Source organism: Phoenix dactylifera, chromosome 9 (genome assembly GCF_051530095.1).
Source record: "Phoenix dactylifera cultivar Ajwa chromosome 9, Ajwa_hap1_PhDact_Kaust_v1.1, whole genome shotgun sequence".
Classification (NCBI taxonomy): Eukaryota; Viridiplantae; Streptophyta; class Magnoliopsida; order Arecales; family Arecaceae; genus Phoenix; species Phoenix dactylifera.
The window spans coordinates 23,993,243-24,007,832 of record NC_143198.1 but is presented as its reverse complement, the minus strand read 5'-3'; the positions used below and the strand labels follow the sequence as shown (position 1 = coordinate 24,007,832).

Genomic DNA, 14,590 nt, shown 5'->3' with positions numbered 1-14,590 from the left:
TTGCTGCCATTTGCACTGTTGCCGTAGCCAATTGTCGCCAAAAGCTAGGTAAGAATCCAGCAACTTTTGATTGGTCTCTCTCTCTCCTTTCGGAGTCTTTGGAAGGTTTGATTTTGGCCAATGATTGCCAGACTTTTGCCAAGAACTGAATGCTGGTCAGGAACTGTTGCATTGATTGGCCAGGGTTTTTAAGGCGTTATCTTGTATATTTGCCGGGGAAGTCTATTGCATGGACTCCTGCATGGTGTAAATTGAAAAGCTGGATGCTGGTCAGGGACCGTTCAGGAGAACCCAGTATGAATGCAAGAAATAGTCCATGCACTTCGAAGAATTTCCCCCGGCCAAATGTTTTCTTGGTCTGTGCTTCCTTGGCGTTTATAATTTCTTATTGGTTTTTTGTTTATTATTCATTTAAGTTGTCAGGGAGAGGATGCTATCAAAGTGGGCAATTAACCAGGCATAGAGGGGAACAATCACCTTCATTGGAGAGTCTTGAGTTAAAAAATGAAAATATGGGAGTGTCTCAGCTACCTGCTGAGGTCAGTGCACTCTTGTAATGTGACTAATGTCATTGTCTGCTCAACTTTCTTGATCGCATGATTTGCGCTCAGATTATCGGAGCAAATTGTAGATCATGCCCACAGCTATCTATCCATGTATTCATCGATGCATATAGTGAATTTTTTTAATCGTAATTCACCGTAGTTACATGATGGTAATTGATAAGCTGAAGCTCCAGTGTTTATATCTGATAGAGTTGCATTTTCTTCTATCGGTGTCATCATGTTATTCTATTATACAGTGTGTGGAGGAAGGTTGTCACTTTTGGTGGTTATTTAGGACATACACAGACCTCAAGCTTAAAGACCTCGGAGGACCGCTGGGTTTTTGGCCTATCCTTGTCAGTAGTAACTACAACTTTTTGTTTAATCCTAGAATGCTTCTCAATCCCATCCTGGAAGTTGGCGCAAAACTAGCCTATATCTGAACTAAAAAAGAAAAAAAAATAGAGAAGATATTAGCAGATATCATCTCAACTCAGAGTGTGCTTTTCCTGACTCGAACGAGGGGCTGGTATCCATCTGAAAGGAGATATCATCCTAGTTCCTGCTCTATGCTTTTCTACTATCTACCATGTACTTATTTCCTTGACTGTGACTTACAGGCAGGATTCCAACATGCATGCTTTTGGTGTTATACGTGGAGAGAAAATTGATCTTCTGCAGCCAACGTTTTCTTTTGCCTGGGAAGATAGGCAACTTCGTCCGTTTGAAGGCGTAGTTTGCTATTCGCCAAATTTTTCAGAAGAGAGGATAACTTCTACTCCACGCTATTCAATATTCATGTTCCCAACTTTATTATAAGTTGAAGTCGAGATCTTCGGCCAGGAGAACTTAGAATAGTCCTTGGTAGGACCTTTGGAAAAGAACTAAAAAGAAGCTTCTAAATAAACCACCTGGAGGTCAACTTACGGAACTGTTTAGATCATGTTCGTAGAATTGGATTTTGACACCAAATTCCTATTACGGTAGAGATTTTTTATAAGGCGTGTTTACGAAGTTCTAAAAAAAATACTGAAAGAAAATTAAGAGTGTCAGCTTATTAGCGTCTTTCCAATCTAATACTTTTGGGGTTCATATATGTGCTTCACAGTAAGAAACGCTTCATGAGTGTGTTAAAGCTATTATTTTTTCAATCTGAATTTGTCTCCTTTGGAAGAATAAAAGCTAAATACATGGTTTTTGTGTCCATTCAAGTTCTAGTAAATGAAAAGTTCTTTACACAAGATTTGAATTCCAGATGGACTCTTAATAAATCATAAATAGATTTGCTATGTCACATTAGAAGTTGCAAGATTTTTAATATCATGGGAGTTTATTATGGATTTGATGTTCTAAAGCTTGACCATGCTGCACGATACGTAATATTTTTCTACTTACATTACTCATTTCTTTGATCGTTACCGCTTCACGCGTTTCTTCCCTATCTGACTCCCCCGGCTTCAGAGCGCCGTAACTGGGCGGCTCGTGAAAGTCCAAGATCGTATTATTGTAGACGGTTAGCCACCCCCAAAGGTAAAGAAAGGAATAAAGGGTCTTCACATTGGAACCAAGAGAGAGAGGGCGAGCGAGCGCGCGCACTTAACTTATTTACCAAGCCGAAGCAAATTAGGAAAAATCGCCTTGCAAAGCTCATCCTCACCGCTCCCGTTCCCTTCGTTATTTTCCTTTGCAAAGCTCCCACCTAAACCTCGTCCCTCACTATTCCCGGTCCCTTCTTCGTTATTTTCCGCGGGATCTCGAGATCTTCGTATTTCTTCCTTCCTCCGGAGAGATCGATCCCTTTCGCGTGGTAGGAGGGGGACGATCCCATGGCGGGCCGTTACGACAGCAACCCTTTCGACGAGGAGGAGGTCAATCCCTTTGCGGTGAGTCCCTTCCCTGTTCGCGATTCCATTTCTCTTGCCTGATCTGTCTCTCTGGTGTCTTTTACGTGCTCTTCTTGCTTTTGCCCAATTGGTTTCGGTTTTAAGTTGTAGATCTGAGAAGGATCGATCGAGTTAGGGCTTTGCCGACCGGATCTGGGGAAGAAATTACTGCAGAGATTGGGGGGCTGTGGAAGATCCGGAATCTAGGGTTTTGGCCTGTGATTTTGGGTTTTTATGGAACCTTAGGTGTAATTTATGCGCGGATTGGGCTGGATCTGATTCTATGGAGTTGCTTGTCCGCAGCATGAAGTGTGCTTGTCCTTGGACTAGGATGGATATTTTTCTTCCTTCCTTTCATGTATTTTCGTTTCGTAAATGTTCCCGTGGTTAATTTTGAACTTGTGTGACTTGGGGTTTTCGACGGGATGGTTTGTTCTACTGAGCAGAAAGCATAGCAGCTGCGGTGCTTTGATCGATAAATATTGGTTGCCGGGGGCAAAACGTCAAGAAGGAAGATTATCAATATCAAGGAGAGTGCAATCGGGATGACCGTTAGGCTATTCTATTTGGTTTTAAATCTGGATCCATGGATACAAGAGCATTTGAGCATGCCATGCAGTGGCAATTTCTATCTGTAGGTGCGGTTTCAAACTCATATGAACAAAAATAACGGCGCCTGATATGCAGACCGCACTATAAGCGTCTTTTAAATGTGATCGGTCTATGTAATTTTATCAGGTCAAAGAACTATTTAGTATCAACTATTACATTTGGACATAGATATTCTGATCTTCATTTACCCCTAAACAAATTCTTCTTGACTTTGGGGTCCTCAGTATATGTTGGAAAATCGATGATATTAGCAGTTCAATTGCTCTTTCTTAGATTTGTTTAAGTGTGAATTTTTTTCCCATTGCAAGACATGGTTTTGAATAAAAGCAATGGAATAGATAGTCTTTTACTGACTCAAAGAAATATAGTCGTGCCAATTGCTCACACTAAGTGCCACTTAATGTTTGTTATGTTCTATAATCATCATACTTCATAAGTTCAGCATTCAAGTAGTTGGATTTTTTTTCCTCCTCCTTCCGTATGGCCAGTGGATGACCAAATTGGTGAAAGTTGGAAGCTGAGAAGGGAGAGTACCCAAAGAAAGCTGATAGGACATGTGCAATACTGTTCTTCTGAACATCTCCCACAATGTGCATTTGGACATCCTGATTCATACGTTTAGAGGAAACTTGTATTAGCTCATGATACCCGAAATTCTGCAACTGTGACTTATCAGTGCTGGACACTTGATGCAAGGATGCTAACAATGTTAATAGAGCTGATAATTGGTGGCCTATTTTAGCCTTCTTGGATTTTATTATGTTCATGTTCCCTAGAGAATATTTATGATGTATGTTCAGCATAGATTGAGTGGATATGTGCTGTTGGTGCCTTATGCCTCCAGGACTGACGAGTGGTTATTCTGTGTACTGTAAGATACTAATCTGCACTATAAAGCGAAACTGCAATTTGCAGCAGTCAAGTTATACTGTAGTACCTAGGCACATCTAGCTTGTTTTTAAATATTTAAAATAGAAATAACTTAGTAAAGGAAACTAGAAAATAAGAAAAAAACTAAAACATGGTGGCAGAGGAGGAGACGAGGAGGCGCAGGGTTCCATATCCAGGGCTTAGGCTTATTCATGCCACTTGGGAACCCATATTGCGTCTCATCCACGCACAACAGAGTGCAGTAAACCTTAAGTGAGGCAGTCAGGGTCTGGATATACATATACACTGCTTTTTTAAAACAGTGCTCATTGGTAAGAACTTCCATTGGCTGGTTGTCCTCATAATCATCTTTAATTGCAACAAAAGCACTAGAGATATGTGTAAGTAAACATGTGTAGCACTGTGGTATGTACTGGTGAGAAAAATGAAGACAGACACCATGCAAGTTGCCTATGTAGTGTAGAAGGATCACCTGGGCACAAAAAAAGGTTGGTGAAAGTTTTAGGGTTCTTCAGATGAGACAACATAGTATGAAATTCTGTATTGGGACATCTTGCCATTGGATAATGACAAACTAGAATTTGAGTTTTATGAGCTTTTAGAGTATGGTAGTTGCTTTAGAGGGAAGTAGCTGTCATATTCCTGAAAGGAAATGCAACAAGATTAATAACTAACTGACTACCCTACTTCACTTATCTAGTGAAGGCTTTATGAGTAATGTTGTGTAATATCTTTTCTTTTGTGGTTATATTTTTCCTTTCTAGCTTCATCAAGCAAGATAGTAACTAATGGTAATTATTTATAAGAATTAATTTGTTCTTCGAAGTAAGGAATCATTTAAGGTTATATGGGCATTAGGTATGACTTGAAGGGAAAACAACTGGAAGAGTTCTGTCTACTTGCATTTGTCTCATGACGAGTTCTGGTCTGTGCTAATATAGTATGATTATTTAATTTGTTGAAATATATTTGACAGCATTTGGACCTTTGTTGTTATCTGTGTCAGGACCCAAGAGTTCGTGGTAAGGTAGCTGGACAATCAAATTATGGTGGGGGTCCATTCTACACAACAGTAAGTTTTTAATAGCTATTTGTTCTGAATTACCATTTTGATGGAATGAGGAAACGCAGAACTTGACTCGTAGCATGCATGAACTTGTCAACCCAGCACCCAGGAAGTGTTCCTCCTGCTTCAAATTCCAGGCTTTCACCGCTTCCTCCAGAACCTGCTGATTTCTACGATGATCGCAGTGCAACAGTTGACATTCCTCTTGATACATCAAAGGTAAGTGGAAATTTTAGGTCAAGACTAAAGAATGGTCTATTTACAGATATGTGTTAGATCCATCATGCTGGGAATGGTACCTTAACAATTGAGAAGGTTGGCTAGGCACTTGATTAACCATGCTTGTGTACAGCATTTGGTTCTATAATCCTGGCATCAATAACTCCTATTTATGTGTGTATATATTTTATGTGCTAGTGGGCTTTTGGAGTTTGTGATATGTTTCCTTACATCTATTTTCATGTAGGATCTAAAGAAAAGGGAAAAGGAACTTCAAGCCAAGGAGGCCGAATTAAATAAGAGGGAAAAGGTAAATTCCTACTTAAATTCTGATAAACTAAAGTGTTGCAGATGACATTGAAACTACATTTGAGTTCTCTGCTGTATGAGGTTCTGTTGTGCCTCTTAATTGTTTCTTTTGTGTTGCAAACAAAAGACAAGGCATTTGCATGAAATCTATAAACAATTGCACCATGTCTAATTTGTTGCTCTTAATGAATTATATACAGTTAATGCAGCTCTAGAAGAAGTAAAAAGGGCATATTCCTCTATGAATCTTATGTTGAAGCTTCTATTCTATCAGTAGTTTTAGGGGTGATAAGGTGATATGAGCCTCGTTGGCTTTGAGTTGAACAACTGATTGACAATACATGTTTGAAGATGAAAAAATAAGGATTTTCATTAACAGAAAATATTTGAAATATAGTTGTGTTTGTTGATATGTTCTACTTGCTTATTAAGTTTCTTGAAAGACAAAGTCTAAGCAAATATTTATGACATTAGCCTCAGCTTCTGCCAAAGGCAGCCTTGATTTTAATCATTGTCTCTTTGTACAATCTACGAGAATGTCTGAACCTTCTTTTGATGTATACCTGTGAGGGTTAAAATGTTTTTGTGAGAGAAACATCTCAAACTTTCAAGTTCTTCAACCTCAAAACTTTGATATATGGAAAGCAGTAAATCAACTGATTTGGATTGTTGATAAATATTACATTGGCAGAACTATAGAACTTGGCTGATTTCTTTTTAATTCTTGCACTGCTGTGTAAAGTTGGTCTCTGAAAAGTAGAAAACTATATTATGTCAAGCCAAACATAGTTGTTGCTGAATTTTTGTGAAGGTTGTTGTAGGAATGTAGACAACTGAATTATGTCATTCTAAAACATTGTTATTATTGAATTTCTGGCGAAATGATAAGTGATTGTCTATTGAAATTATTTTCACATGTTTATATATGTATTTCAATAAGATGAACCTTCAACATATACAACCATGATATTGTTCAATTCTTTCCTTGTATGATTTCTTCTGAGGATAAACAGGTAATTGAAGTAAACGTTTTTTTTATTTGCATGATAGGAGCAGGTATCTCTTACTGTTATTCTCTTTTATGTGGTTATAGAGGTTTGCATAGATACTCTAGGACTCGTGCATTTTGTTTCCCTTGTTATGCATAGGGCTGAAAATGGGCTTGGGCCGGGCCAAGGCCTATTGGGCTAGGCCGACTTTGGGCTTGGCCCGAAAGAGTTCCGGTCGGGTTTGGGCTTAAATGTAGAGCCTATTTGTTTTTCGGGCCGGGCTCGGATATGTCATTGGCCCGGTTCGGGCCCGGATATGTTATTAGACCGGTCCGGGCCCGGATATGTCATTGGCCCGGCCCGATCCCGAGCCCAAACAAGGTCCAAAATGGAGCCTGAATCAAGTTATTTTTGTATGTTGTTATGTAAAGAGAATAATGAGGAAGTGAAGGATAAATTAAAATGGGTTTAGCTGAGAATAATGTATCATGTATCATTTATTTGTGTTATAGGAGAGAGCCCAATTTTTAGCTACCTTATTTACTTGTAAAGCAATATTATGAAATATTAAACTTCAATCAGGTTCGGGCCAGACCTATTTTTGGCCCAAACGGGTATTTTGGACTGACCTAATTAGGTTCGGATTGGGCCTGGGCCTGGGCTCATGTCGGGCTCGGGCCCGGATTATCCAAAAATTTTGGGGCCTAAGCCCAGCCCGAAGCCCAAAAATAATTCGGGCTGGGTTCAGGTAGGGGCATGGCTTGACCCAAACCAGCCCACTTCCAGCCCTAGTTATGCTGAATAATCTGTAGACTTAGCATAGTTATGGAAGAATAATCGAAAGAAGATTTTTTCTTTGTTTTATTATTTGTAACTTATGGATTAAATTGCGGGACTGCCTATTGTCTAGAATGTTTCTGTCAATGGGCGAGAATCATTATGCTCACTGTTTTATCAATTTGTACCATGCAGGAACTAAAACGGCGGGAAGAGGCTGCAGCACGGGGTAATATTTCATTGTTTTCTTAACTAATGTGCTAGACTGATTTATGGTTCATTTTTGTGTATTCTTATTCAGCAATTCTCCCATTTTTATTTGATCAGTAAAATTCTTTTGGTTATCGAGAGGCTAAAGTAGTTTAATTGTCATGGTAGCCCAAGTGACTTATTTCTTCTGTTCTTGCAGCTGGTGTTGTTATCGAGGAGAAAAACTGGCCACCTTTCTTTCCCATTATTCATCATGATATTGCAAATGAGATACCCATCCACCTGCAGAGATTGCAATATTTTGCATTTGCATCGTTGTTAGGTAATATTTCGTTCATGGATTATATGCTTTCTTAAGTTTCCTTTTTTTCCTTTTTTGGAGGGGGGAGGGGAATGTTGAGACTACCTGCTTGCTTTGCTTAATAAAAAAGTTGAACTTCATTTTTTTTTCTGGACATTTTCATATGCATCTGAAACTTAGGTCTGGAAGGGAGGAAACTTCTAGTTAATTATCCTGGCGTGAAATTAATTTTTATGTCATTCTGTTCTTGTATGAAAGAAATTCTGAAGCCCATATGTGTGTTTTGTAAGTTGCATATTGAACTTGTCACATTGCTAGAACTGCCATAGAAAATCTTTTAAGGCATGTTCGGTGTTGCTTTAAAAAAATAGTAGTTTTGTAACTTTTAAAGTGAAAATATGCTTTCTAGATAATTGTTTTTGGTAACAATATCTGTAAATTGCTTCTACAAGAAGAAAAAGTGAAAAAAATCGTTTTTAGGAGAAGCTAGAAAACCAAGCTTCTAGCTTCTCCTTTTGTGAGAACTTTTTAAAAAAATGATAAGCAACACCAAACATGTCCTTCGTGTAGCATTTGATGACCCAAATGGGATCGCTCAAGTGATCTTAGATCATTAGTGATCCTTATCTCGGGTTAATATGATCTCCGTGATTTAAGATTACCATATTTGGTATGCAATGTTTTAATAATTAAAGATTCTCAAATATCCACGAGTAACCTCTTTGTTATTCCATAAAAATCTAAGATCACTCATTATATAATACAAAAATTAGCCCTATTATATTCCATAAAAATATATATGTTAATCATATATTTATATATTAATTACTAATATATTCTATAAAATATATTTATTAGTCCTATAAATTATTAATCCTATAAGATATATTAATTATTATAGAAATAATATTTGATTTATACTTATAATATATTTTGTAGTACTAATAATTATTTTGATTAGGAAAATAAGGCGAATAGAAGTAAGATATTAAATACTTTCATTATATAAATATAAAGTACAATAATATAGTTCTACTATAATTTAAAATTATCATTGAATAATAATATGACAATAATATTATTAAGAATATATTATAATATAATTATATCATAAATATAATATATAATTATCAATATAATATAATAACAGATATATATATATATAATATTGATATAATATATCAATGATACATTGATATACCCTTTTTTTTTTGCTATACTGAGGGGCATTTTTGTTCTCAATTTTTAGCCCGAGATCACTACCTTGGTGGATGATCTTGGATTTCCGGCCTCAAGGCGGACATTCCATCACTAGGTTGGGCGGTGATTTGAGGATGGGGGTGATTTGAGATCATTACCACGTAAGATCACTATAGGGCAGCCAAAAGCGGTGATTTCATCACCTCCATCCACATCTTTCTTGATCTTGAGATGATCACCCGATACCAAATGCCCCCTAAAAGCACCAATCATCACCTCTTATGTTCTTCTTGGCCATAGTTCTTGTTGTTCAATAATTGAATTTGTTGGTAATATGAGCATCAAGGGTTCAATCAAAAAAAAGAGCATCAAAGATGTCTATTTTTTTATTTATACCCATGCTTCAGATTGAGGGATTGGACAGGTTTGGATCTTCAGTTATTCACAGATGAAGCAAGGTGGCCTGTAAGGAATGTGGTTGGGTCTATAGTATACCGTACTATACTGTACTGATTCATTACCGGTATCAGTATGGGTGGCATATCAACCCTCGGTATGCCAAAAAAATTTCGTACCATACTGTACGATGCTATACTAGTGTGGCACTGGTACGGGGTCCAGTACCGGTACAACGAACCTTGATTGGGTCAAAAATGAAGAAGATAGAGAGAAAAGTAGATAATGAGGAAGAGACAATTGGTGTTATGGTTTTATATGGAAATTCAGTTTAAGGCAAATAAAAGAATTTTTAGGATACTTTTATGAATGAATATTTTAAATAATTCTAAATGATACATGATGTGCATAAGCTGGATATAATGATATCCAACTTTGGAATGAGAATATTTGCTACTTGTTTGTTGTGCAGGATTGACTGCATGCCTTTTTTGGAATATTATAGCAGTTACAACAGCTTGGATTAAGGGTGAAGGTACGTTTGAAGAGTTTGGCCGTGGTCATTATGTGCCTGATGAGTTACCTGCTGCAACGTGGAGAGGATGTCATCATTATTAAAAGAAGCTAATTTTGCTTATGTAATTTCTAGGTGTAAAGATCTGGTTGCTTGCCATCATCTACTTTATCTCTGGCGTCCCAGGAGCGTACGTTTTATGGTATCGGCCTCTTTATCGTGCCATGAGGTATTATCCTTTTATGATGCCAGTTTCAGAAGATTTTAACCTTTCATGTGATGCATCAAGACTTCTTAGATATTATAGAGTCATGAACATCTATGCTCACATGGCATTTGCCCATCGTATAGGACTGATAGTGCTATGAGGTTTGGATTGTTTTTCCTGCTTTACCTGGTGAGTTTTTCTATGCTTTATTGTATTGTAAAGTTGGTTTCCTGATTTCTCAGGTGCTCATTATTACAAGCATGGTATGTTGTACCGATCGGTACAGGTCGGTACCGGGCGTACCGTATCCGTACTGATGGATACCGGTATCGGTACGCCAGTGTCGGTACGCCTGACGTACCGCGTACCGTACCGTACCGACATTCGGTACGCTTATACTAGTGCGGCACCGGTACGGGGTTCGGTACCGGTACGGCGAACCTTGATTACAAGCTTATTGTAGATGCCTTACTTATCGTTCCTTTAATTTGCAACAGCTTCACATAGGTTTCTGCATCTTTTCGGCTGTGGCTCCTCCAATTATATTCAAGGGGAAATCTTTGACGTAAGTTCCTCTAATGCCTAATGCTTGGAGAAAAAAATGAAAGTATTTTCTGAATTGAAACTATAATCAAATTTTTGTTGCTACAATTCTTCTCCTTTAATATATTGTAGTTATGACATGTTCAGATAATTGGGCAAATCATGACAGGTCACTCAAAACACTGTTGAATGCATACTTTACAGTCTCACTTCAGATTACGCCCCTTGTGTTCTGTAAGTTTTAGTTATCTTAGGCAAATACTTGTGGAAATTGAGAGAATAAATGGCTTGACAACAATCAATATGACATGAAATATGATTGTCCAATTTGTGCTTGAAGTGAGAGTTCTATTAATCTAATAGGTGTAAAGGAAACTCTTGTGACCAACCATCGGATCTTCAATGCACTTTTACATGGTCTTGAATGAGAAGGAAAACCCGAACTCTCCTGATACTATAGATTTTGATCTCATGTGCATGCCAATAGGAACTTTTCATGAGAGCATAAATTGATCTTGCATGAAATGATAAAGAGTTATCGTAGTGCGGTTATTAGCTAACTGGGAAGTTTGGCTCTTTGGCTTCCAATAAAGTTAATGTAGATTCCAACCAAAACAGAGAGATGGGTTGACTCCATCAGTAGCTTTGCAATAATAGCCATTTATGGAATGTTTGCATGCATTGAAGCTGCTCGGTGCTCATAAATTAATAAATGAAATGACTTGGTTGCTGAGTTGCTGACATTGCTTGGCACAACGAGGATTGCCTGAGTGGTGCTGGCTAATTTTAATGGAAGAGATAAAGCTGTCAGTGGACGTTAGAAATGAAGTTTGATAAGCAAACAATGAAGGTATATGAGTGTTGAAGTGTGAAGAAATCTAGGTTCTTATAATAGCAATATGTGAAGGGTTGGACTAACACAGTAGTAGAGGTTATTGAATTATTCACTGAATTGAAAGGTTTTTAGGCAAGTCCAAGCATATGCTATATTGAAAGATCAAACCGTACATGCCAGATGACTTACAGAGATCTGCTGATGAAATCCTAATGGTCTTTAGAGAAGAATAATAACATATTTGTGTCGGTTGACATTGAAAGTTTGATTTGGTAGTTGAGTTCTGGTCTCTATTTTCACTGTTTTGTAAGAGATTTGGTTGGAAGAGAACTCATGATGTTTTCTTCATTAAGAGGAATCATGGGATTTTCAAGGAACAAAACTTTGCACTATTCTCAACATGGGTTTGAGTGGTCAGGAATGATCAGAATCACTGTTACCATCATACCAAGGGGATTTTGATGCTTGGGCTGGGAAAGCTTGATTTCTGGCAACCTTGGACTTTCATATGTTGGTCATCCAAGTACTAAAGCATATGGGTTCCCAGCCTTTGCTTCGCCAGAAATTGGAAGAAACAATACTCTGCAGAAAATGAAAGTGATTTCTACAAAGGATTGGCTTGCTTTGACATCTTGTGGTTCTGTACAATAAAAAAATAGGTGACAAATTTTGAACAAGTCAAAATTACATTAGTTTTCATTAAATGCTTAAGATTTATGACTATTTTGTAATTTACAACCTCCGAAAGAGAAATATGACTGTCACCAACACTTGTATATAGACTCATTGAAGAAGTGCATTGTCAATTTCCATGGGTTGCTAATTCCTTCTTCTTTTTGTTATGTTTTTTTTTTTTCCTGTTACAGAGGTATTTTACCGGCAATAGATCTTATCAGCGGAAAGGCCTTGGTTGGGGTAAGTGAAGGTTATCTATGAAACATGCATGGAATCAACTACGTTAGATGTGCTAAAAGAACATCTTCACCTAGACTCTAGATAATTTGCAGTGCTACTAAAATAATACTCTGTAACATTGCTGATTATCTTAGCTTTACAAGCTATGGTTCTTGCCAGATTTCTGCTCTGCTAATGTAAATTGTAGGGGTTACCACTCCCAGCTACATAGGCAGAGAGAATTTGCTGGTCCCACCTAGCACAAACAGTTACTTTCTGACCTTTGGTCTGATGCCACAGAATGCTAGTCCGTAGTGCATGCTGGGCTTCTAACATCCTTGTGTAGTTGGCAACTTGGTGTTGCAAGTCGATAAATTCAACTGTAAAATTTTTCACACGCGCACATGTAAATGTGGACATGCACATGCAACAGAGATTAGCCAAGGAAAACTTATAAAATTCTTAGGACTTATGTAAAAATGATTCCTGTTTCATTTCTTTCAGTCCTCTTGAATACTTATATCTTGTCTAACATCATACTTCTTGTCGTATCTAACTTCATACTGTTCTACTTGTAGATCTTCTACTTCATTGGATTCGGGTTGTTCTGTCTTGAATCGCTGCTCAGCATCTGGGTCATCCAGGTCTTTTTTCATGCACATATATGCAAAATTGATCACTGGTCGAACTATTTATTTTTTTCTCTTTGAGTCTATTATTTACTAGTTTTGCCGGTCACAAAAATTCATAATTAAAACATCGCTTAAAATTTGGTCTAAAGAAAATTGTGTTGATTTCACACTTGTTTATGATTTAGACTATGATAAGCATTTATTATGGGGAGATAGAGCTATTATTAATTAGGCTAACATATTTGTACTAGAAAAGGGATTTTATGTCAGTTTTTCGATATATCCTCTTTATAATTTTCGTTCTCATTCTTCTTGCAGCAAGTATACATGTACTTCCGAGGGAGTGGAAAAGCAGCAGAAATGAAGCGTGAGGCAGCCCGTGGAGCTATGAGGGCAGCAATGTGATGCACATACTTCACATCCTAGGTTCCAAGGTTACTCTTAAAGTGGAAGATCAGTTATACCATCAAAAAGGCAGATAGCAAACCCATCTGTATGTTGTTTGCATGATTTCTTCGCAGCCATTTATGTATTTGAGAATTTTATTGGTTGTCCGACCCCCCGTATAAACTAGAATACACTGGTTGCATTTTCGTAGTTTACTGAGGAGAGTGTACAGCTTCTTGGAAGCATTACTTCGTGCTTGTGTTTTGCTCGCCTCTATGTTTGTGTAGTCGTGCTAGAGAAAACAGCGTTAGTAGTAACGGTCTATAATACGGTAACTGAATCCCCCATTCATACCATATAGTTTTTGCTGATAAATTGTCTTCAACATGACAGTGCCTGCTTCTTTCAACAAAAATGGTCTCTGGCACCCACATTTGTTTATACTAATTCATTATGCTTTAGTCAATATGAAGTCACAAATGATGGAATGTTCATGATATTCTTGTTGCTGCATCATGCCATTTGCTGCATTGATTGTTGCGTACTTGGTTGGTTTCAATTGCCACGTGTACTTAGCATGGTTGAGAGACCGAAGAAAGTTTTGTTTCCCTTTGTATATTTGAGGGCATTATGGTTTTGTATGATGATATTGATCTGATAGCTCACTAGTTTCGGAACACACCATTAGTTCATTTTCTGCCCCTCAAATGAACGTCATCAGGTAGCATACAACTTTTAGAACAACCTCGCATTGTTTACGGCCTCTACAATCCGTACAATCCGTAATTTGAACGAACGGTAGCGGAAGGTCATAAAACTAATTTTCCTTGTTGCTCGGCGATCAGCCTCTGTGGTATGATCCAAGGGAGAGTTATCCATCAGATGTAGGCGCGTTCACGCTGTTTTATTATTTTTTTGAGTCTGAGAATTTCATTGGGTTTTTCATCTGCGTTTTCGTGCGCGCGCGTTCACGGAATCACGATACTAGAGGAAAATGGCTTGCACGTTAGATGCGTCGTGTGGTGTGTGAAACTTCTGCGTGCATCGACGAAGAAAAGAATAATGAAGCTTCCATGTGAACTTAGTAACGCACGACACACGTCCCTTCAGCTATCCTTTGTCCGTCATGACCGTTAAAAGAACCATTTTGTTCCACTGGTCGAAATGCCCTCAAGCAGT

At 37.8% G+C, this 14,590-nt stretch overlaps 1 protein-coding gene across 1 annotated transcript; it reads left to right on the top strand.

Annotated features, from left to right (window-relative positions):
* The first annotated feature begins 2,012 nt into the window (after positions 1-2,012).
* Positions 2,013-13,786, top strand: LOC103714619 (secretory carrier-associated membrane protein 1-like). The gene is made up of 13 exons (XM_008801930.5): positions 2,013-2,428; positions 4,938-5,003; positions 5,100-5,216; positions 5,464-5,526; positions 7,487-7,520; positions 7,701-7,823; positions 9,871-9,933; positions 10,048-10,141; positions 10,264-10,309; positions 10,618-10,685; positions 12,365-12,413; positions 12,971-13,036; positions 13,343-13,786. The coding sequence occupies exons 1-13, from the start codon at positions 2,372-2,374 to the stop codon at positions 13,427-13,429; spliced, it is 933 nt and encodes a 310-aa protein (XP_008800152.1). The 5' UTR covers positions 2,013-2,371; the 3' UTR covers positions 13,430-13,786.
* The last annotated feature ends 804 nt before the right edge of the window (positions 13,787-14,590 follow it).